Raw genomic sequence first — 25444 nt, 5'->3', positions numbered from 1 at the left:
AGGGCCTTCCAATCAGGGGTACCCCAGTGGTGGACACCTTGGTGGGAAGGGTAAGGTGATGTTCGTTCTGAACTGGGGAAAATCCATTCCAGGCTAGAGGACAACCCTGGGGATTCCGGTGGGAGTCCTGCGGGTGGCGATGCGCCCACACGCCCCACCCCGCCGGGTGGCATCGGACACCCGCAGGACAGTATTTCAGTGCATTTGTAGGTTCAGGGATCTAGCCCAGCCTACCGTCAGCTACCGGGCTCAGTGGGTGCAACAGGGGCATGCACATCTAAATACACGCCGTGCCTCCCGTCCACACCAGGAAAACACCCTCAATTACTCACGTAGGCAAAAGATGGGCCTTGCTGTGGTTGAACAACACAGTATAAAACAAATGTCAGTGTTATTTCCATCACATGTACATCAGGGTCTGGAGAATACACGATTTCAATCCCCACCCCGCCCAAGACAGCCCGGATTTTCCAAGATCCTCCAAGTGAGAAAAGCAGCAGCTTTTCTTGGATTCAATTTCCTTTCTGCTTTACTTGCTTTCTTTTCTAATTTCTTAAGAGATTCAGACATTTTCAAAGGTTTTTTAAAACTGCTGGGACCAAAGCGCGCTCTTTAAAACTGTATCCGACGAGATGCTGTCTGAGATACCTTCTCACACGCAGAGGAAAAAAACTGTTTGGCACATAGTAGGCGCTTGATAAAGATCTGTCATTAGTATTTCTTTCTTTTACTATTCTAGGGAAAGGAAAGGCAGTGGGAGACAGTGTTTGGCTGCTACATAAACTCTGGGGCTCTTTGTTCCTTACACCATGCCAGAGGCAGTGTGGATGCTGGATCTCAGGCTTCCTGCACCTGTTGGAGGGAAGAAAGTTCCCCAAGCTACAACCGGGGCTCGCCCCAGATCCCCAAGGGCCTCCAGACAGGCTGGTCTCTGTGGCTTCTCCAGTGTCACCTCGGAGCCCCAGAAGCTAGATCCAGAGCGGCAGGAACCGGTGACACCCCAAGCCTGCTTCAGGCCTCCTTTGCCATCCCCCACCTCCAGCCCCAAACCTTCGGAGGGAGGCGCTGGCAGGTCCTTTCAGCAGCCCCATTGCTTATCGCCTCCACTGGGTCAGGTGAGGCAAGGCTAAGGCCAAGGAGGAAAAGAGGGATGGACCCAGGAAGAGATGATTCTAGAAAACTGCTCTTCTTTTCCTTAATCGACTGTGTCCTTATTTGATGATTGGCGCTCTCTTTCTCATGAGTCCAGAAGCTCAGTGTTTAGAATAACTCAGACTCATCAATGGGCCCCACACTAGCAGTGCCGAGCACACAGTAGATGCTCAGTCAAGGGCACTGGACCAAAGCTCATATGCTGAGTGACACCCATGTTCCCATCCCCTGGGGTTCCCATTGGAGGCACACGTGGAGGAATGACAGGTATGCCACAACACTAGGGAATTTACAGCGATTCAGTTCAGGCAGTGGCTCTCAATCAGGGGTGAACGCACCCCCCAGAGGGCACCTGACATTCTTGGTTGTCATAACCGAGGGGAGGGGCTGCTACCAGCCTCCAGTGGGGAGTGACCAGGGGTGCTGCTAAAAATCCTCCAGGGCATAAGACGGCCCCACCACAGAGGATCATCCAGTCCAAAATGACAGTGATGCCGCAAGCGAGAAGTTTTGATGTCAATCAAATCTCCTCCTCCCAGTACACAAAACGAGACGATCCTGGCCAAAGTGGGGAATTGCCTAGATCTAATAGGACCACCCAGGATGAAGAAAAATCCCTCCAGTGAGCTGTCCGGGGAAGGACAGGGAAACACTGTCCTGAGTCCTTATAACACGGAGTCCTGGCCTTCCCAACGGTGCTCTCTCTACCTGGTCAGCCCTCGAGCCCAACGCCCATCTGCCACGTTGTGGCCAGAGGACAGGAGCTGCCACTCACCGTGATGCTGGTATCCTTCTTGCCCTTGTGGGAGGAGGCCACCATGGCCAGGTACTGGATGACTTTCTTGGTGTTTTCTGTTTTCCCAGCTCCAGATTCGCCTCTGAAAGACACGAGAGCAGTGACCCCCCTGGAACAGTAACATGCTAGCGGCTGATGGAATAACCTGCTGGGTGTTGTTTATCTTATCAGGTGTTCTGTGGGCATCTTTCCGCAGCTCCGTGTCATTTGACAGATGGGGAAACTGAGGCTCCCAGAGGGGAGGACTTGTCCACCACTGGCAGGGAGCTGGACTGGGCTTTAAACCCTGCTCCTTATCTCAATCTACTCCTCCCGAGGGGAGGCAGGAAAGGATGTAGATGAAAGAGTAAAAGAAAACCTGAGTTTCCCTACCAAGGTCTAAACAGGTTTATTTGGGCCTGTCTACTTAATTAAAAAAAACACTTAGTTTTTTAGAGAAGTTTTAGGTTCACAGCAAAATTGCGCAAGAGGTACAGAGATTTCTTAGCTCTCCCTGCCCCTCGACAACCTCCCCCGCCGTCAACATCCCCCAGCAGAGTGGTACGCTTGTCACAATTGATGGACCCATATTGGTGCATCATCACCCAAAGCCCACAGTTTACATCAGAATTCACTCTTGCTGTTGCACATTCTATGGGTTTTGACAGCTGTGTAATGATATGTACCCATTATTATAGTATCTACAGAATAGCTTTATTAAAAATTATCTACTTTAAAGACATCATTACCCTTGTTAGAGACGAGAAGATCGGGCAAGAGACTGCCTTCCAGGATGGATGTAATAAGTACCTCTCAGAGTACCAAGATACAAGGTAGAAGTTTTAGAAATGCCCCTTACAAAGAAGAAGGAGGAAGAGGAAAAGAACAAGGAGAAAAAGAAGGAGCAGGAGGGGAAGGACAAAGAGGGAAAGAAGAGTGGTTATTCCATCAGCCACTGGACCCACACAAGCCCCTTCATCCTCTAGCGAACTCACCTGAAGGGTCAGGTGGCTAGCTAATGATTTCAGTTAAATATCAAAGGATAAACCTAGTTGAAGTAAGTCATGCTAAAGTGTAAATGACTGATAAGTTTAGATCCGCAGGGTGTTGTTTGTCTTATCGAAAGAATACTCCTAGAATATGAACAGTGGTTTTCTATTTTTATTTTTTTAATGAAAACGGCTTCTTGAACCAGCTACATCTCTCTTGGCCACCTGAGGTCTCGGTGATGTAATTGTTTCATCAAAGGATCCTAGACTGCCTCTGACTCCCACTCTTCTTAGTAAAAGGGAAAGATGACCTCAAATAATCGTTCCTCCTTTCTTGTCCTCTCCTCTGATTTTCTTCTTTTGTTTGTTTTTTTATTTTTCCTTCCTTTGCCTAGACTCACATTTGCTGAGCTCACTGAATATTCTGAAATGCGCTAATTTTTTTAAAGTCTGAATTCGTCTACCCTGAGGTTAGGTCAAGGTTCTCCATGCTGAACCAGAGCCACCAGTGCTAGCATAGTGCTTGTCCATTTTACCTAATTAGGAAGTAAAAGAAATTAATTTGCTCTGCCGAGGGCCCAGCAATAACTTTGTTCATGGCAAAACGGAAGGAAGGAAAGAAGGGAGGGTGGGAGGGAAGGAGAAAGGAAGGAAAAAAGAAGGAAAGAGAAAGGGAAAGGGAGGGACAAAGGGAGGGCTGTAAGAAGGTGGGGGCAGGAAGGGAGAGAGAGAAGGCAGGGAGGGAGGGAGGAAAAGATACATATGCCCCGAATTGTCAGACCCAATCCCACTGGCCACCATCCAGGAATCAAGAGTCAGGTCTCCAGGAAGGTTGAAACTTCGCACCACGTCTCATCACAGTATTAACACTGTCCTCTACCCAGTTCCTAATGGTCTTTATTCCCAATGGTCACATTATTTCACTTGGCCTCAGAGCCACTTTTTGAGATGGGAGCTATGGAGGCATTATCCTCATTTTCTTGAGGAGGAAAACTGAGTCCAAAATTTTTTTTTCTTTAATTTTAAGGAGAGAATTGACTTTTTTGGGGTGTGTGTGGAGGCCCTGTGTTAACTGTTTCCTGTGCATTATCTCCTTTACCTCCGCTCCCCCAATCCTGAGGGGAGGACATGTCAGTTCAGTTCAGTTCAGTTCAGTCGCTCAGTTGTGTCCGACTCTCCGCGACCCCATGAATCACGGCACGCCAGGCCTCCCTGTCCATCACCAACTCCCAGAGTTCACTCAAACTCATGTCCACAGAGTCGGTGATGCCATCCAGCCATCTCATTCTCGGTCGTCCACTTCTCCTCCCGCCCCCAACCTTTCCCAGCATCAGAGTCTTTTCCAGTGAGTCAACTCGTCACATGAGGTGGCCAAAGTATTGCAGTTTGACTTTCATGTTATTACAGGATAGGAACTTGGGACCAGGGTGAGTAAGCAACTTGCCCAAAGTCACACAGCAAGGCGAGAGCACACTCAGCACTGAAATCAGGTCTCTGGCTCCAATGTAACCAGGATTCTTCCTATGACGTTTCACCAAGTGTGTCCGTGACACAGACCCAACCCTCTAAGAACATGCTTCCTAAAGTCAGACGAAAGGAACAGGGAATAGGAATTGATATTTGTTGAAGACCTACTCTAGGCTACTGGGCTCAGAAATCTTTTTATTTAATCCAACAACCTAATGAAGGAGTCACTGATTATTCCTGTCACTCATCTGGGGAAAACAAGGCTCAGAGAAGTTGAAGTGTTCTAGGTCACAATGTCTGTTATCACACAGATCAGGAATAGAGGAGCAAGATTTGTACATGGGCCAGGTTGATGCCAGAGCCCATGTTCTGCCGCTTACCCTTTTATTTTTAAAAGTGAGAAAAGGGGATGGAATGCAGGAATACAGAGTGAAGCCCTGAGCCATCAAGGAGTTATTCCATATATTCTGGGAGCCTTCACTTGCCTTAATAGGCTCTTTCTGAAAATCTGAGCATGTACCAATGAGCCAAGGCACTCAGTCATTTACACCTTAGTATGAATTACTTCTAGTAGGATAATGTCAGACCCCTTGACAGATATCACCCTAAACTGAGGGGGCTGGGTTCTGATCAGAGCAAGAAGAAGGAGAGAAAATCCGAGTGTGGGAAACCACCTATGTAGCTGGTACTGAGTCCATTCAGATCCAAGACAAGAGTCAGGACAGCTGTGCACACACTGACCCTGGATCACTCCAGCCCCTCCTTTCCCGCCATGATTTCCTGATCTTTCACCTTGCAAGGGCGGGGAAGTGAGACACGGACTCTGGGAACTTGCCTCTCCCCACGTGGCTGCTTGGCTCAACAGTCTCCAAGTTTTATTGATAAAAATAAGTTGTCCTGGGAGGTTCTGCCAAAGTAAACGACCCAAGCTCCAGGCTCATGGGCGTCTGAAGATTGATGTGCTCAGGGCTCTTCAGAAACATCAATATCTTTGCTTTTCTGACCCCAGACTCTGAGAATAAAGATGCCTTCTCAGTCAGTGCACCCTAAACTTCAGTCCTACTTTTTTATTTTTTTAATTTTAGGCTGCACTGGGTCTTCACTGCTGCAGGCAGGCTCCAGTTGCTGTGATGCATAGGCTTAACTGCCCTGAGGCATGTGGGATCTTCCCGGACCAGGGATTGAACCCATGTCCCCTGCCTTGGCAGACAGATTCTCAACCACTGGATCACTAGGGAAGTCTCTCAGTCCTGTTTCTGAGGGGACTTTGTGTCTAGCTCCCTCATCCTTGAGGAAGACTTGGCCTCATGGCCACATATGGCCTCCTGGCCTTGTAATTACACTACTGCCAAGTCCTTTTAATCAGTCCAGGCTCAACAGTTGGAAGGAGGCTACCAAATGGCTGCTTAATCCCTCAGCCCCCTGCTGGGCTGGATTCATGGCTGTGTGACCTGTCCAGTTCCATAGGGACTCCCCTAAGGAGGGTCCTGTGCTTGATTTAATGCTCTGATGTTGTGATCTTGAATTGCTTAATAATTTTTGAACAAGGGCCTTAGCTTTCTTATTTTGCATAATGTAACAAATCAGGTAGCTGGTCCTAGCTCCCATGGTGAAATACAATTTCTGAGTCATTTCAGCTGTGGTCTGCCCTTGGTAGCAAAGCTAAATTGTCTCTGAATCTGTCAGTCTCTAGTCCTCATGTGACTCCTACCCCTGTAACCCGCAAAGTTCTCTGGTGTTTGCGCTGTCCAACTCCTACACACCCTGCAAAACTCAATCACTGCCTTTATTTTGAGTACTGCCTCAAGCTCCCCAGGCAAAAGCAGTGCCTCTTTCCCCTGCAGCATCAATCAGCAGAGCAACACAACAGGCTCCAGGGCCAGACTTCCTGAGTTCAAATCCCTGCTCTGCCCTATGTGATCATGGGCAAGTCATTTAACTACTCCCATGGACCGTATGAAAAGGCAAAAAGATATGACACTGGAAGATGAGACCCCCGGGTTGGTAGGCGGCCAATACATCACTGAGGAAGAACAGAAAAATAGCTCCAGAAAGAATGAAGAGGCTGGGCCAAAGCGGAAACACTGTTCATTTGTAAATGTGCCTGGTCGTGAAAGTAAAGTCTGATGCCATAAGGAACAATATTGCAAAGGAGCCTGGAAGGTTCAGTAAACTGGATGTGGTCAATCAGAAGATGACAAGACTGAACATTGACATTTTAGGAATCAGTGAACTAAAATGGACGGGAATGGGCGAATTTGATTCAGATGACCATTATATCTACTCCTATGGGCAAGAATTCCTTAGAAGAAAGGGAGTAGCCTTCATAGTCAACAAAAGAGTCTGAAACGGTAATACTTCAGGTCAATATCAAGAACAATGAATGATCTCGGTTTGTTTCCAAGGCAAACCATTCAATATCACAGTAATCCAAGTCTATGCCCCAACCAGTAATGCCAAAGAAGCTGAAGTTGAATGATTCCATGAAGACCTACAAGATCTTCAAGAACTAACACACAATAAAAGATGTCCTTTTCATTAAAGCGAACTGGAATGCAAAAGTAGGAAGTCAAGAGATACCTGGAGTAATAGGCAAATTTGGCCTTGGAGTACAAAATGAAGCAGGGCAAAGGCCAACAGGGTTTTACTAAGAGAACACACTGGTCACAGCAAACATCCTCTTCTGATAACACAAGAGATGACTCTACACAAGGACATCATCAAATGATCAATACTGAAATTAGATCAGTTACATTCTTTGCAGCCAAAGATGGAGAAGCTCTATACAGTCAGCAAAAACAAGACCAGGAGCTGACTGTGGCAAAATTCAGGCTTAAATTGAAGAAAGTAGGGAAAAACCACTAGACCATTCAGGTATGACCTAAATCAAATCCCTTATGACTATACCAGCTTCTCTGGAGGCTCAGAAGGTAAAGAATCTATCTGCAATGCGGGAGACCCAGGTTCAATCTGTGGGTCAAGAAGATTCCCTGGAGAAGGAAATGGCAACCCGCTGTAGTATTCTTGCCTGGACAATCCCATGGACAGAGGAGCCTGGTGGGCTACAGTCCAATGGGTTGCAAAGAGTCAGACATGACTGAGCAAGTAACACTTTTACTTTATGATTATACAGTGGAGGTGACAAATAGATTCAAGGGTTAGATCTGATAGAGTGGCTGAAGAACTATGGATGGAGGTTCATATCATTGTATAGGAGGAGATGACCAAAGCCATCCCCAAGAAAAAGCAATGCAAGAAGGCAAAATGGTTATCTTGAGGAGGCCTCACAAATAGTTGAGAAAGTAAGAGTATTGAAAGGTGAAAGAGAAAGGGAAAAATATACACAACTGAATGCAGAGTTCCAAAGAACAGCAAAGAGAGATAAGAAAGCCTTTGTTAAGTGAACAATGCAAAGAAATAGAGGAAAACAATAGAATGGGAAAGACTAAATATCTCTTAAAAAAATTAGAGACCAAGGGAATATTTCAAGCAAATATAGACAAAATAAAGGACAGAAACAGTATGGACCTAACAAAAGTAGAAGATATTAAGAAGAGGTAGCAAGAATACACAGAAGAACTATACGAAGAAAGGTCTTAATGACTTGGATAACCACAATGGTGTGATCATTCACCTAGAGCCAGACATCCTGGAATGTGAAGTCAAGTGGGCTTTAGAAAGCCCAATTACTATGAACAAAATTAGTAGAGGTGATGAAATTCCAACTGAGCTATTTCAAATCTTAAAAGATGATGCTGTGAAAGTGCTGCACTCAATATGCCAGCAAATTTGGAAAACTCAGCAGTGGCCACAGGACTGGAAAAGGTCAGTTTTCATTCCAATCCCAAAGAAGGGCAATACCAAAGAATGTTCAAACTACCACACAATTGCGCTCATTTCACATGCTAGCAATGTAATGCTCAAAATCCTTCAAGCTAGGCTTCAGCAATACGTGAACTGTGAACTTCCAGTTCAAGCTGGATTTAGAAAAGGCAGAGGAACCACAGATCAAATTGCCAACATCCGCAGGATCATAAAAAAAGCAAGGAAATTCCAGAAAAATATCTACTTCTGCTTCATTGACTATGTTAAAACTTTTGACTGTGTGGATCACAATAAACTGTGGAAAATTCTTCAAGAGATGGGAATACCAGACCTCCTTACGTGCCTCCTGAGAAACGTGTATGCAGGTCAAGAAGCAACAGTTAACAACGGACTGGTTCAAAATTGGGAAAGGAGTAAGTCAAAGCTGTATATTGTCACCCTGCTTATTTAACTAATATGCAGAGTACATCATGCGAAATGCTGGGCTGGATGAAGCACAAACTGGAATCAAGATTGCTGGGAGAAATATCAAAAACCTCAGATATGCAGATGACACCACCCTAGTGGCAGAAAGTGAAGAGGAACTAAAGAGCCTCTTGAGGAAGGTGAAAAAGGAGAGTAAAAAGGTTGGCTTAAAACTCAAAATTCAGAAAACTAAGATCATGGCATCCAGTTCCATTACTTTATGGCAAATAGATGGGGGGGAATGCAAACAGTGACAGACTTTATTTTCTTGGGCTCCACAATCACTGCTGATGGTGACTGCAGACATGAAATTAAAAGATGCGTGCTCCTTGGAAGAAAAGCTATGACAAACCTAGACAGCATATTAAAAAGCAGAGACATCACTTTGCCAACAAAGGTCCATATAGTCAAAGCTGTGGTTTTTCCAGTAGTCATGTATGGGTATGAGAGCTGGACCATAAAGAAGGCTGAGTGCCAAAGAATTGATGGTTTTGTACTATGGTTTTGGAGAAAACTCTTGAGAGTCCCTTGGACTGCAGGGTGACCCAACCAGTCAATCCTAAAGAAAATCAACCCTGAATATTCATTGGAAAGATTGATGCTGAAGCTAAAGATCCAATACTTTGACCACCTGATGGGAAGAGCCGACTCACTGGAAAAGACCCTGATGAGGGAAAGACTGAGAGCAGGAGGAGAAGGGGACAACAGAGAATGAGATGGTTGGATGGCAACACTGACTCAATGGACGTGAGTTTGAACGAGCTCCGGGAGTTGGTGATGGACAGGGAAGCCTGGCGTGCTGCAGTCCATGGGGTCGCAAAGGAGTCAGACATAATTGGGTGACTGAACAACAACGATTATTACTGAGGTCAACTTGAATCTACTTTCATATTAAATAATATAAATCATTCCAGATTTTGATGCTCTGTGAAAATTTCTTGCAATTCTTGTAACTGACCTGTGTGTGTGTATGGCAGGAACTGAGGGCTCAGTCATCTATGAGAAACTTTCCAGGCCCAAAGTTCTGGGATTGAGGTTGTAAACAGGTGGCCCCACTGGCAAAGCCAGCCCACCAATGGATTTTATTTGGCTGATGCTCTGTGTTGTATATTCATGTAAATTAGGTGCAAATATTTAAACATTGAATATTTCACATAAAAACCTAAATTTCCAGCTTCTGCTGCAATGTAGAAGAGTCTGACAGCATTGGACCCGTGTTCTCCCCTGGAAACAACGGACAGAAGAGGGAGAGCAACTCGCCCCCCCTCAGATGGGTCATGTTCTTCAGTTCACCACACTCCCCACCATCCCCTACTGTCTCACACCCAGGCCTTCTTGCACATTAACAGTACTTGGTTGACTCTGATTGGCCCCTGGGTTTGCAGCCACAGTCCTAGACGTCCCACAGTGGTTCTTCTCAGACAGAGGGCTTCTGCTGGGAGACACACTCTGGCCAAATTGATGTCTCAGTTTTTCAAATAAAGCACACTCTCTCTGACCCCAGTGCCTTTGCATATGCTGTAAACTCTTCCCTTCTTTTCTTCAATGTCTCTGCTGAAATAGCTCCCAGTTAGAATCTCTCTGATTTACACATTCTCCCAGTTCCAAACACGTCTCATTCTTTGCCATTTTCAGTTTGTAATTACACATTTACTTGAGTGATTTGCTGGGAAAGATTGAAGACAAAAGGAGAAGGGGGTGAAAGAGGTTGAGATGGTTGGATAGCATCACCAACTCAATTAACACAAGCTTGAACAAACTCTGGGAGATAGAGAAGGACAGGGAAGCCTGGTGTGCTGCAGTACATGGGGTGGCAAAGTGTCGGACACAACTTAGTGACTAAACAATAATCTTTTTTTAAGTTTCTGAAAAGGTAGCTCCTTCAAATTACAGCTTTGACTATATGGACCTTTGTTGGCAAAGTGATGTCTCTGCTTTTTAATACGCTGTCTAGGTTTGTCATAGCTTTTCTTCCAAGAATCAAACAGCAAATTCAAGCAGTACCAAAGGGAAGAGTGTAATTATTGTTCTAGTGGCTGTCTTCCCTCTTGAGAAGAGGGGTCAGATTTATTTTGGATTCTTTCCTATACGCCAGTATCACCAGCGGGACCAGCTCATTCCATCTGTTGAACAGTGAGTGAGGCCAGGAGTGAGTGTAGGGGGACAAAGGAAGGAGGGTGTATTCATTTCCCATTGCAGCTTTAACAAACAGTGGCTTAAAACAACTCAGACCGATTATCCTGCAGTTCTGGAGGGTAGAAGTCTGACATGGACTGTACTGAGCTAATACCAAGATGTCAGCAGGGTTGTGTTTCTTTCCAGGAATACCAGGGGAGAGTCTGCTTCCTTGCCTTTTCCAGCGTCTAGAAGCTGTTTTCATCTTTGGCTTCCTCCATCGTCAGTGCCAGCAATGGTGGTGAAGTTCTTCCCCCATCGCATCTCCCTCTGACTCCCCAGGTTCCTCCCTCTTCCACTTGTAAGCACCCTGCAATGACACTGGACGTGCCTGGATGGTGTAAACTCCCCCCTGTTGTAAGGTCAGCTGATTAGCAACCATAATGCCACGGCAACCTCATTCTCCTCTGCCTCGTCACCTGACACATTCACAAGTTCTGGTGATTAGGAGGTTGCAATCTTTGAGGGACCACTACGGATACTTTTAGTGTGCATTGTTTTATTGCAGTTCACAGATACCATGTTTTTCACAAATTAAAGATTTGTGGCAACCTCGCATCAAGCATTTCTCCAACGGTATTTGTCCACTCCATATCTTTGTGCCACCTTTTGGTAATTCTTATAATATTTCAAACTGCTTCCTTATTTTTCTGTTTGTCATTGGTGATCTGTGATCAGTGATCTTTCATCTCATCTACTGCAAAAAGATTACAACTCCCTGAAGGCTCAGATGACAGCTAAGATTTTTTAGCAATGGGTATTTGTTTTTAATTAGAGGACAGTTACTTCACAATATTGTGATGGTTTTTGCCATACAGCAACATGAATCAGCATTAGGGATACATATGTCCCTTCCATCTTGAGCCCTTTCTAGCCTCCCTGCCCATCCCGCCTCTCCAGGTTGTCACAGAGCACTGGCTTTGGCTCCCTGCACCAGACAGCAACCCCCCGCCCCTCCGGCTACCTGTTTTACATACGGTGATGTATATGTTTCAGTGCTATTCTCTCATATCATCCCATCCTCTCCTTCCCTCACTGTGTCCTTTGCTGACCTGCAAGTAGAATCGTCAGTACTGTCTTTCCAGATTCCATATATACGCATTAATATATGATATTTGACTTTCCCTTTCTTACTGTCTTTCTGTGACTTACACTACTCTGTATAATGGGCTCTAGGTTCATCCACCTCATTAGAACTGACTCAAATGCGTTCCTTTTTATAGATGACTAATAGTCCCAGCGATGGGTATTTTTAAATTAAGGTGTATACATTGTTGTTCTTAGATATCACTGTCGCACACTTAGTAGACTACAGTATAGTGTCAACATAACTTTGGTATGTACTGAGAAACCAAAAAATTTGCATGACTTGCTTTACTCTGATATTTGCTTTATTGCAATAGTCTGGACTAAGTCCATGCTATCTCTGAGGAACACCTGTATTCTGCCCACCCCAGGAGAGACTTTCCTGAATACTGAAAACCCTCTGAGTGATTTTAAACTGAGTTTGTGTCTTCTAACTATGTATCCAGGTCTTCAAAGAAATAATGATACCAACCACCAAATACAGCACAATGTGGCTACTTGTGAAATTTTAGGGTAACAGTTTAACACAAGCCAAGACTTCCTCACTAATGGAGATGCCTTCTACTTTCACGGAGCTATTATAGAATTACATGCAATTCTGTCTGTAAATTATTTAGTTCAGGGTCTGGCGCACAGTGAATGCTCAATAAAAGCTAGTTTTAAAGAGGGGGGCAGCGCAGAACAAGATGGCACCAGGTATCACCTGCAGTTTAGGGGTGCTGGCCTCAGCATCAGAGCATTTGTACAACAAATGTTTCACATCTGCGCTGTGCTGGGGATAGGGTGGTGCATGGAATATCAAACAAATCAAAGAACCCTGTTCTCATGGACCTTTTTCTTTAATAGGTTGGATCTTAACTCAGAAAAGCAGAAGAAAAAGCATCTCCACTTACGTGCAGAGAATGGACTGGTCCTCCCGATCTGAGAAAAAAAAAAAGAAAAAAGAGCCACGAGTTAGAATCAGCTTTGAGTTGAGGGTCTGGATATGCTGCCACCCAGGGCTCCAATTTAAGCTCCTACACCCTGGCCCCTCTGGGGGTGACGAGGGGCCAGCTGAGCTCATTGCCCAGAGCATAGGGGACAAGACGGCAACAAAGCCCTGGAGGCAGCCCCAGAAAGATGTTGGGAATCTGACCCATTCAGGAGGCAGTGAGCATCCCAGCCCCACCCGCTCAGAGTGGAGGGGGATTCCCAGGAGACCCACTTTGTACAGATGAAGTCACAGACAGAACACCGACTTTGGATCCAGACAGACTGGGTTTCCTCTTGGCCACTTCCCAGCTCTGTGGCCTCGGGCGAATGTTCTTAACCTCTCCAAGCCTCAGTTTCCTTATCTGGCAGTGGACATTTTTGGCTTGAATATCCAGTATGCTTTCCCTCTCCTTCTGGCAAGAGCATCCTATGTTCCTTACGGAGACATGTCCAGGGGACTTCCCTGGTGGTCCAGTGGTTAAGACTCTGAGCTTTCAATGCAAGGGGTGCAGTTTTGATCCCTGATCAGGGAACTATGATCCCACAGGCCGACAGAACAACAACAACAAAAAAGGAGACACATCCCCTGCACCACTCCACTCCCATTATCATGTGCTGTCTTGGTGGGACTCACCCACAAGCTCTCCCAGCCAAGAGGCAACAACGTTTCCCAGGCTGCGTCAATCAGATTCTCTGAGCTAAAACTCCAATCTGGATCAAGATGGGAGAAGCACAGCAGGTGGGCAGAGCCCTGAGGGGAACTTACTTCCTGCCCCACAGAGCCCAAGCAGTCCCTAGCTTCTGACATTTTCTGAGGCTGGCTCCCCACTCGTCCCATCTCATCTGTGAGCTCCGCAACACTCCTCCAGAAATTCCTTTCCAAGACACACCTCCACTTCCACAGCCCCTGTGCTGCCCGAGTGCCCTGTCCCAGGCTGGCACTTTTGCTCCTTGTGTCTCTGCCCACACAGAATTATGATTTCCTCATAAGCAGAAACATCCAGATCTGGACCCCACTCCCCTCAGTTTCCAGGAAACTGAGGTCACGTCCTCAATCCCTAAGCCCCTGCTGACACAGAGAAGGTACAGTCTGGCGAGCACTGAAAAAAGCCAACCCCAAACCTGAAGACTTGAGCTTATTGATGGGAGAGTTCAACATACATGAAAGAAATTGACACCAGTTACTTCCCTGGTGGTCCAGTGGTTAAGAACCTGCCTCCCAATGCAGGTGACTTGGGTTTGATCCCTGGTTGGGGAACTAGGATCCCCCATGTCACAGGGAAACTCAGCCTGCACACTGCGGCTAGAGAGGCCAAGTGCTGCAATGAAAGAGCCCTCATGGGCCACAGTTGCCTGTAGGGGCTAGCTTTAGGGGGCCCGGCGAGGCTCCACTCAGGCAAGTTTGACCTCGGAGCCGAGGGCCAACGGGAGGTCCTTGCAGGAAGAAAGGCCACAGGAAAGAGGGAGCTCAGCCTTTGGCATGAGAACTTTCCATCACCACAAAGTCCCATTTCTGGTCCAGTTGCACTGATTCCCATCAGGTCAACATGCTCTGCCTCCTGCCTCTGCCTCTAACCGTGGGCTGATCCACAAGTTTCAAGAAACAGCCGTATCAGAAACCCGCACATGTGTGCCCAAGGACAAATGCTTAAATTGGTCACTGCGGCAACATCAGTCAAAGCAAAAGACCAGAAAAGAGTGATTTTGAGGTGGATAGACGATGGACTGTCTCCACCCATCTGCTTTCGGGACAGAGGTGGCCTTTCCAGCAGCCTTGGGAAACCTAAGCCCAGAAGACAAGAGATTGACAGGGTCCATGCCTGTCTGGAGGCTTTTCCTCCCAAGTCCCCAGGAGAGGAAGTGGTTCCAAGGGGAAGGCTTGGCAGCTGCCGGGGCAGCTCCATGCTGGGCACTGCCAGGGGACCTCCGGCCTGAGACATTCCCATCGGAAAACACACCGCTCCAAGCGTGGGAAGCTAACTGTGTCATGGTTAGTTAGGGGCAGGAGGGCTCAGTGTGTGTATTGCTTGCTGACCTATGCAGAGCCCAGGAGACCCACTTCCCTGGTTCCTTCCCTGAGCCAGCACTCATGTCTGACACGAGAGAGCAGAGTTCTAAGAATGTGCAAAGGAGAACCCCAACCCAAGCTTTGCACATGCTGTTTCTTCTTCCCAGAGCACCATCCGTATTGCTTTTGTACCTGCCTTATCCATTCTCTCTCTTTTTTTTTTAACTCCAATGAGGTGAAAACCACATAAACATAAATTAAACCATGTAGAAGCGAACAACACAGCGGTAGGTAGTACCTTCACAAAGTCGTGCAACTCACACCTCTGTCTAGTTCCCAAACCTTCTCATCAACCCCCAGTGAAACCTCACACCCATTAAAGAGTCACTCTACATCCCCTGCTCCCATTAACCCCTCTACTCTCCATTTCTATGGATTTACCTATTCTGGACATTTAACACAAACACAAGTGGTCTTTTGTGTCTGGCTTCTTTCACTTAGCATGATGTTTCTGAGGCTCATCCCTGTTGTAACATGGATCTGAACTTCATTCCTTTTTATGGTTGAATAGTCCTCCATTGCGGAGAAGGCAATGGCAAGCCACTCCAGTACTCTTGCCTAGAAAATCCCATGGATGGAGGAGCCTGGTAGGCTGCAGTCTGTGGGGTCGCAAAGGGTCGGACACGACTGAGCGACTTCACTTTCACACATTGGAGAAGGAAATGGCAACCCACTCCAGTGTTCTTGCCTGGAGAATCCCAGGGACGGGGGAGCCTGGTGGGCTTCCATCTATGGGGTCACACAGAGTCAGACACGACTGAAGTGACTTAGTAGCAGCAGCAGTCCTCCATTGTGGGCAGATCTCATTTTGTAGTTCCACTAATCTGATGATGGGCATTTGGGTTGTTTCTAGCTTTTGGCTATTGTGAACAGTGCTGCTATGAATATTCAAGTACAAGTTTTTGTTTGAGCACCTGTGTTCAATTCTTTGGGGTATATATTCTAATTGATTCTTGAAATGTCACCCTGAGAGTCACCTCCTCTATAATATTTTATCTGACCCCATACCTTCCTAGAGCCAAGCTGGGGGCCTTTGTACTGTATGTCTCCTCCAGAGCTTCCATGGGCAGTGGTACAAGTCAGACACTGCATAACTCTAAGGGGGAACCATTTACACTGGTCACTATAGATCTGTATATTTATTACAACCATCTTTCAGCAGATGGAAGAAAAGTGCCTTGAGAAAGGGGTAAAAGTAAAAATGTTAGTCACTCAGTCGTGTCCAACTCTTTGCGACCCCATGGACTGTAGCCCACCAGGCTCCTCTGTCCATGGAATTCTCCAGGCAAGAATACTGGAGTGGGTTGTCATTCCCTTCTCCAGGGGATCTTGTGGACCGCGGGATCAAGCCTGGATCTCCTGCATTGCAGGTGGATCCTTTACCATCTGAGCCAAAACAGGGGGTACCTTTGTCTAATTCTACAAAGGTACCACCCAGTCTAGTGGTGACCCTAGCTCCATTAGTCCAAAGATTTCCTGCCTTGCAGCACTTAACCTCATCATGATCATTGTTTTGCTTCAATACCTTTTAGAAGAAAGGGATTATTCAGAATAGTAATGGACCATTTTCCTATGATATGACAGGCAGAATTTTTCTTTCTCATCTTAGTAAAAATTATGCTACTTTATATTATTTATAATAGCCAAAGAGTACAAACGATACAAATGTCCATCAGTTGGTAAATGGATAAACAAAGTGTGGTCTATTTGTACAATGGAATATTACTCAGCCATGAAAAGGAATGGAGTATTGACACAGGCCAAAACATGGATGAATCTTGAAGATATTAGGCTATGGGAAAGAAGCCAGTCACAAAGGACCACATATTCTATCATTCACTCCATTTATTCTAAATGTGCAGAAGAGGCAAATCTACCTGCAAAGAAAGTAGACTAGTGATAGTATTGAACCAGGGGTGGGGAAGGGAATGATACTAGAGGGCACAAGATTTCCTTTGCGGATGATAGAAAGATACACTTAGACTGTGGTGATGGCTGTGCAACCTTGTAAATTCACCAATAACCAGTGAGATGTGTTCTTAAAATGGATTGATTTATGGTATATAAATTGCACCAGAATAAAACTTTTTTAAAAACACAATATTACTTTTATCCCATCTCTGAATCAAGAGATCTGATTGATCAGTTATCACACGGAATCTATTTTTCAACAGTTATGAAACTGTTTTTTTTTCCTTAAATAAACCACGAACTCTTTTTACTTAGATTACAAATTTAGTACACAACTGCTGAAGAAAGCTTGGCAAATACAAAATCGCCCTAACCGCGACGGTTAGCATTTGGAGATATCTTCTTGTCATTATTTTTTATAGGAGGTTAGAGTGATTTACACACTTGACACCATACTATGGCATGGTTTTTTAGTTCTTTTCATTTAACAGTGTTTCCTTCTTGGACTTCTCTGGTGGTTCAGGTGGTAAAGAATCTGCCTGCAATGCAGGAGACCCAGGTTTGACCCTTGAATTGGAAAGATCTGCTAGAGAAGGGAATGGCCACTCAAATTCAGTATTCTTGCCTGGGAAATCATATGGACAGAGGAGCCTGTGGGCTACAGTCCATAGGGTCACAAAGAATCAGAAACGACTGAGTGACTAGCTTTATATGCATTGACCATGTTGTACAGTCTTTGTTCAGTTCAGTTCAGTTCAGTCGCTCAGTCGTGTCCGACTCTTTGCAACCCCATAAATCACAGCACACCAGGCCTCCCTGTCCATCACCAACTCCCGGAGTTCACTCAAACTCATGTCCATCGAGTCGGTGATGCCATCCAGCCATCTCATTCTCTGTCGTCCCCTTCTCCTCCTGCCCCCAATCCCTCCCAGCATCAGTCTTTTCCAGTGAGTCAACTCTTCACACGAGGTGACCAAAGTATTGGAGTTTCAGCTTCAGCATCAGTCCTTCCAATGAACACCCAGGACTGATCTCTTTTAGAACGGACTGATCTCTTTTAGAACGGACTGGTTGGATCTCCTTGCAGTCCAAGGGACTCTCAAGAGTCTTCTACAGCACCACAGTTCAAAAGCATCAATTCTTCAGTGATCAGCTTTCTTCACAGTCCAACTCTCACATCCATAAATGACCACGGGAAAAACCATAGCCTTGACTAGACAGACCTTTGTTGGCAAAGTAATGTCTCTGCTTTTTAATATGTTATCTAGGTTGGTCATAACTTTCCTTCCAAGGAGTAAGTGTCTTTTAATTTCATGGCTGCAATCAGCATCCGCAGTGATTTTGGAGCCCCCCAAAATAAAGTCTGACACTGTTTCCACTGTTTCCCCATCTATTTCCCATGAAGTGATGGGACCAGATGCCATGATCTTAGTTTTCTGAATGTTGCCAATTCCTTCTCCAGGGGCTCTTCCCAACCCAGAAGTCAAACCTGGATCTCCTGCATTGGCAGGCAGATTCTCTACTACTGAGCCACTGGGGAAGCCCTTCACTTTTCACATACCAGTCCAAATATCATATCCTCAGATGGAGCCACTTCTGACTACTGCACACCCATAGCCATTCCCCTCAGTTTCTCTTGATCCCATCTTCCTGTTTTATCTTCTCCTTAAGGGGAAAGTAACTTTATAATTTTGCCACCTGAAATTATTTCTTTGCTTACTCAACAAAACAGCTTTTAAAGCTTCTCCTATTAACCCCTGAGCTCCTGAGGGGTTCAGGCTCAGATCAGGCTTTGCCTGATCCCAGGTGGCAGGGACAATGTGTGACACACAGTAGGTACTCAGGAAATGCTTAATGATTTGAATCAATCTCAAACAATCTTTTCTTCTCTCTCTCTCAATCTCTCTCAGAAAGGAGATTCCGATTGAAGCCACGGTGAGTGCTTCTTAATCACTCACCAAACAAGTCCAGAGCTCCTACTCTGTGCCAGGCACTAGAAACACAGAGTTTACTTAACCGACCTAGTCTTTGCTTTTGAAAGGCTTATGATCTGGTGTGAGGGTCAAACAGGCAAAGAGCTGACTGCAAGATGTGGGCAAATGCCACAATTCATATGTGCTCAAAGTGCTACTGAAGGTAGCACTTTGTTTTACTTTATTAAAAAAAATTTTTTTTTAATATTTATTTGGCTGCACCAGGTCTTAGTTGCGGCATGCAGGCTCTTACTTATGGAATGTGAGATCTAGTTTCCCTGAGGGAGCCAGTTTCCCTGACCGGAGATTGAACCTGGGCCCCCTGCATTGGGAGCTCCTGGTCTTAGCCACTGGACCAGCAGGGACATCCCAGTCCCTGAGAGGCAGGATATCCCAGCAGCTATGGTGGCTACTGAGCTGCATGGAGAAGGATGTGTAGGAATCCCCAGGGGAGAAGCCACCAAGGAGGCGGAGCGTCCCATCAGGAGGGCCTGGACCACGCATCTCAGGGCCGGGAAGGGGCAAACCAGCGGAGGGGAGACGGCCGGCGCCCGCGTCCCAGCATCCCGCGCGCGGGCTAAGCCCCGCCCCCCGCCCCAGCCGGGAGCCCACCTGGCGGGCCCGCATCCCAGCATCCCGCGCGGGCTAAGCCCCGCCCCGCGCCCCAAGCCTGGAGACCCCCTGGCCTCACGCTGCAGCTGCGGGCTCCGCGGTGTCCCCTCCGTCCCCTGGGCCTCGGGGTCTGGCCTTGGATGAGCAGGTGTGCGGGGGAGTTCTCCAGGGACCGAGAGGGCTCCCCGCCGCCTCCCCCGCAGCAGGCCTGCGACTCCCAGGAGACGCCCAGCTCCCCACAGACCAGCTATTTCGGCCTGATCCCAACACCAGCTCTTGGCTTCTGGCTGGGGAAGCCAGAGCCCAGCGGGCTGACCATAAAAGGAGAAAACCCAGCTGGGTCTGAGCGAGGCCTGGCCTGGCTGCTTCCCTCCCGCCTTCCCGTGCCAGGGTGCGTGGGATCAGGCGAGAGGGGCGTGGCCAAGCCCTGGCTCCCTTGGGGTCACCGCTCCCCCTGACCTCCAGGCCCCTGGGGTTGAGGCCTGGCCTCCACCGAGCGCAGAAAGGTGACTCCCCCACGAATGCCTTGCCACCCTCCAAGGTAGATGCAGAAAGTTCCAGACAACCCCCGCCCCCGCCTGGAGCTGACGGCCCACGCCCTGCCGCTGCCCCGCTGGGCACCACGCTCCCCAGGCACCGTCGGAATCAGTCCACACAAGCACCGGGGCAAGTGCCATCCTTGTTGGGACAAGTGAGGAAACCAAGGCACAGGGAAGTGGGCGCATCTGCAGAGCCAAGATTCCAGCCCAGCTCAAAAGCGATGCCCTGTGTACACGCTGCTGCTGCTGCTGCTAAGTCGCTTCAGTCGTGTCTGACTCTGTGCGACCCCATAGACGGCAGTCCACCAGGCTCCCCTGTCCCTGGGATTCTCCAGGCAAGAACACTGCTATATTTAAAATGGGTAACCAACAAGGACCTACTGTATAGCACGTGGAACTCTACCGGTGTTATGTGTCAGCCTGGATGGGAGCCAGGGGTTTGGGGGAGAATGGATACATGTATATGTATGGCTGGGAACCTTATTTGTTCACCTCATGCTATCACAACATTGTTTCTTAATGGGCTATACCCTAATACAAAATAAAAAGTTTAAAAAATAAATAGCACCCCAGAGAGAAAAAAACGATGCCCTAAACCTCTGCTCTATAGGTCCAGGCCTTCCTTTCTCCACCCTCCTGCCCCAGCAGCATAGGGAGGAAAATTCTGGGTGAGCTGAGGTACTCTGAGAGCTTGTGCTGGACCCTAACAGAACTCTTCTAGACCCACATGAGGCAGATCTGGCCAGCGAAGGGGGCGTGGGTTCATGAAGACCAGTATTCTCCGGGTGGTGTCCTGGACCTCGGCTCCAGCCTCCAGTCTCTGCATCCTTCTCTCCACTCCAGCCCCACAGCCTCGTGCATCTCATCAACTCCTTTAATATCACATGTTACTTCTCAAGGAGGCCTCCCTGTCCTCCCAGTTTAAGGAGATCCCATCCCACCCTCCCTCCACAGCACATGTATTTGTGGTTTGATTTGATTAATATCTGTACCCCTCAGTAGACTGTGCCCCCCACAACAGTTCCCCCACAGTGGGGCCTCAATCAACACTTTTGGACAAAAAAGGGAAGGGGGAGCCAGATTCTCTCTGAGGCTGGGAGGACACAGTGGGAAGGCCCGAATCCAATAGGAACAAGCCGCCCCCAAGTGTCAGTCAGAGCTTCCCAAGGCCACTCCCCTCAGCATAACTGCTTTCCAACTCAATATTTACCGGTTATTAATAATAATAATTCTCTTTAGCTCTCTGCCATCTGTGTGAGACCCCATGGGCCTTCCATAAAACATGTATCAGAATCCGATGATCCTTCCTCTTCATTTCCTGCCAAAGAACGTGATCTTCTTGTGATAACTCAGAGGGCCGGCCAGACGGGGCCAGACAGATGGAGCCGCCAGCACCCCTCGGCCTGCCAGCCAGACGCTGAGCTGAGAGCAGAGGCAAAGTCTCCAAGAGGCAGAGAGGCAACCGGCCCCCTCCTTGGGGGGGTGTGTTGCAGAAACACAGTCTCTGCAGCAAAATGTCTAGGAAATTACTTCTGGGCTCCACTTCTTGGGCAACTCAGAGCATCATCTTCCTTACCAAGAAGTCAGGGATAAAAACTTGCACTTTCCAAGGGTGTGAAAAAGATGCAGGGAGACTGGACCGAAAAAGAGCTGAAAAAGGGCCGAAGACCCATTCCAAAGCTCAATAACAAGAAATTATTGTCAGCTTTATTATCATCACTGCTCCATCATCTCCATCCTCCATAGCAGTGAGCTTGTGAAGTGGTTATAGATGGCAGCGGGTCTGACTCAGGAGGACAGGCTATCAGGCCAAGTTCAACCCTTTCTAATTATAAGGCCTAAAGCCAGTCTCTTAGCTGGCGGCTCCATCTGTCTGGCCCTGTCTGGTTGGCCCTCTGAGTTATCACGAGCAGCCTCAGTTTCCTCCTCTGTTAAAGGGGGCTGACAGCATTACACTATCTAACATACCATACTGCCTCAGAGGGAAGATAAAACGTTTCCAGTGAGGGACTTCCCTAGAGGTCCAGTGGTTAAGATTCCACCCTTCCAATGCAGGGTCAAGGTTCGATTCCTGGCTGGGAAACTAAGATCCCACATATCACAGGGCATGGTCAAAAAATTAAAAAAAAACAAGCTATTGGCTTTAAAAAATCTCTTTTAAAATAAAAAGTGCTTCCAGCGTGGCTAAAGGAGATACTGCCAGATTTGACACTCAGCTCTAGAGCCAAGCGCCTCGGTGTTCTGAGCCTCAGTGTCTTCAGTCTGTCACACGGAGAGTCTGTCCTGCAGGGGACCGGCGAGGGCTGAGGGACGCAGGATCTATGGGGCAGCGAGCTCAGTGTGCACAGATGCCCTTCCTGTCTCTGCTGAGATACAGAACCTCCGGTTGAGCACGGGCCAGCCCCCCAAGGCCTGCTGACCCGGACAGAAGGTTCAGACTGAGTGTGGGAACTTGCAAAGCAGAGAACCGAGTTTGGATCATTCTGCTCACTTCCCCACCCGACAGACTTCTCCGCAGCTTAAAGAAGGTTCAGCCAAGAGCCTGAGCTGATAAAGGTCTGGCTATTTTTTTTTTTAAATCCCCTTAGAGTGGCTGGTTAGTACTAATTAGGTGTGGACACAACACTTCCAGTGACAGGTCCCGATGGCTCCTCTCATCCTCAGAGTGAAATCTCACCTGCCTTTCACACCCTCCCCCATCCCAGGGGCCCACAGAGAAGAGACTGGAGATCCAAACTGGCTTTTGTCAGGAAAGCTTTACTGACGCTTTCCCCACACTCATCATGCTATAATTTGCTGAAGTCACTCATGCCAGCTTCTCAAGTGCTGAGCCCTCAACGCTAACCCCCTGAGATGGCAGGAGACAGCCCTACAGGAGCAAACAGCCTTTAGTGGGGCAGGAGGGGCTGTGAAACAGCTCAGCATCACCTTGGTCCAGCAAGCCTGGGGCTTCAGAGTCTGATAAAACAAGTTCAAATCTTCTCTGACACTCCTGCGTCAAGTTCTTCACCTCCCTGAGCCTCAGTCTCTCCAGCAATAAAATGGGGCTAATAATAGCACCTGCTTCCAGTACTGGATTGTCTAACCAATCATGTTTTCCCACGGTAGTCATGTATGGATGTGAGAGTTGGGCCATAAAGAAGGCTGAACGCCGAAGAATTGATAGCTTTTGTGCTGTGATGTTGGAGAAGACTCTTGAGAATCCCTTGGATTGCAAGGAGGTCAAACCAGGTCCTAAAGGAAATCAATCCTGAATATTCATTAGAAGGACTGATGCTGAAGCTCCTATACTTTGGCCACCTGATGCAAAGATCTGACTCATTGGAAAAGACCCTGATGCTGGGAAAGACTGAAGGCAGGAGGAGAAGGGGACAACAGAGGAAGAGATGGTTGGATGGCATCACCGACTCCATGGACATGAGTTTGAGTGAACTCCGGGAGTTGGTGATGGACAGGGAGGCCTGGTGTGCTGTGATTCATGGGGTCGCAGAGTCGGACACGACTGACCAACTGAACTGAACTGGGAGATGGCAAAGGACAGAGAAGCCTGGCGTGTTGTAGTCCATGGGTCTCAAAGAGGCGGACCTGAGTGAGGCAACTGAACAGCAGCAACCAGTCATGTAAACGTAGGTTCATGAGTGAAGGAGGGAGGGAGGGAAAAACAAATACATTTTTAAAGGAGTCAATATCTGCTACTTCTTGAGAACTATCATGGTTAATGTCCTGGGAAAATTTAAAACATTGTTGGCTTTCTTTATTTTATAGTTTAGGGTTGTTTTTATTCTGGATTACATACACAGGCACCATAATAGTTTCAAGGCTTCATTTTAAAGGTTCTAATCTGATCCTAGGTGGCTCAGTGGTAAAGAATCTGCTGGTAAGGATTGGGGGCGGGAGGAAAAGGGGACGACAGAGAATGAGATGGCTGGATGTCATCACCGACTCGATGGACATGAGTTTGAGTGAACTCCGGGAGTTGGTGATGGACAGGGAGGCCTGGCGTGATGTGATTCATGGGGTCACAAAGAGTTGGACACGACTAACTGACTGAACTTAACTGAACTGAACCAAGGCAGGAGACACAGCTGCAATCTCTGGGTCGGGAAGATCCCCTGCAGGAGGAAATGGCAACCCACTCCAGTATTCTTGCCTGGATAATCCCATGGACAGTGGAGCCTGCTGGGCTACAGTCCACAGGGTTGCAAAGAGTCAGACTCGACTTAGTGACTGAGCACCCGCGCATGGATCTGATCCCATCTGCCTTGTCAGTCTGCAGTGAGGATGAATGGAGAATATTCCTGGAAAGCCCTGTGCACACAGGAAGCATGCAATAAAAATCCACTACTGGGGCTTCCCTGGTGGTCCAATGGCTGAGACTCTGAGCTCCCAATGCAGGGGGGCCAGGTTCAATCCCAGGTCAGGGAACTAGATCCCACATGCCTCAATTAAGTTTGCATGCTGCAACTAAAGATCTCGAGTGCCACAACTGAGATCCAGCACAGCCAGATATATAAAGTAAATATTTTTTAAAAATCCACTATCACCATTATCACATCTTTGGAAAAGAGTGTGAGAGAATTTCCATCAAAAGGTAGCGGGTCAAACACAGGCAGTTAACAATCCTCTTTCCCCAAACCTCATGAAAATGACAGTAAAGGGGTTTTGAAAGTGAGTGAAAGTCACTGAGTCATGTCCGACTCTTCACGACCCCATGGACTATACGGTCCATGAAATTCTCCAGGCCAGAATACTGGAGTAGGTAGCCTTTCTCTTCTCCAGGAGAAGTTCCCAACTCAGGGATCAAACCCAGGTCTCCCACATTGCAGGCAGATTCTTTACCAGCTGAGCTGCAAGGGAAGCTGAAGAATACTGGAGTGGGTAGACCATCCCTTCTCCAGGGGATCTTCCTGACCCAGGAACTGATCCAGGGTCTCCTGTATTGCAGGAGGATTCTTTACAACTGAGCTATGAGGGAAGCTTTATTTTTGGGGCTTCAAAATCACTGCAGATGGTGATTGCAGCCATGAAATTAAAAGATGCTTGCTCCTTGGAAGAAAAGTTATGACTAACCTAGACAGCATATTAAAAAGCAGAGACATTGCTTTGCCGACAAAGGTCTGTCTAGTCAAAGCTATGATTTTTCCAGTAGTCATGTATGGATGAGAGAGTTGGGATATAAAGAAAGCTGAGTGCTGAAGAATTGATGCTTTTGAACTGTGGTCTTGGAGAAGACTCTTGAGAGTCCCTTGGACTGCAAGGAGATCAATCCAGTCCATCCTATAGGAAATCAGTCCTGAATATTCATTGGAAGGACTGATGCTGAAGCTGAAACTCCAATCCTTTGGACACCTGATGCGAAGAACTGACTCATTGGAAAAGACCCTGATGCTGGGAAAGATTGAAGGTGGGAGAAGGAGACAACAGAGGATGAGATG

General features: G+C 47.3%; 1 protein-coding gene across 4 annotated transcripts in view; it reads right to left on the bottom strand.

The window, feature by feature from the left end:
• The window catches only part of MYH11 (myosin heavy chain 11), a 126396-nt gene that overhangs the window by 63158 nt on the left and 37794 nt on the right, over positions 1–25444 (bottom strand). For 2 of the 4 annotated variants that reach the window (XM_055409549.2, XM_055409547.2), the window contains exons 4-6: positions 12828–12855; positions 1928–2030; positions 333–353 (exon numbers count right to left, since the gene is read on the bottom strand). In XM_055409549.2, the coding sequence (XP_055265524.1) occupies positions 333–353; positions 1928–2030; positions 12828–12855 (152 nt within the window). The remainder of the gene's footprint in view (positions 1–332; positions 354–1927; positions 2031–12827; positions 12856–25444) is intronic. The other 2 variants (XM_055409550.2, XM_055409548.2) reach the window with 1 other exon arrangement.

The sequence above is a fragment of the Moschus berezovskii genome, chromosome 27, assembly GCF_049115385.1.
Source record: "Moschus berezovskii isolate FMDL1 chromosome 27, NW_MosBer_1.0, whole genome shotgun sequence".
Lineage (NCBI taxonomy): Eukaryota > Metazoa > Chordata > Mammalia > Artiodactyla > Moschidae > Moschus > Moschus berezovskii.
Note: the sequence above shows the minus strand (reverse complement) of the source record. Positions and strands in the feature narration are given on the sequence as shown.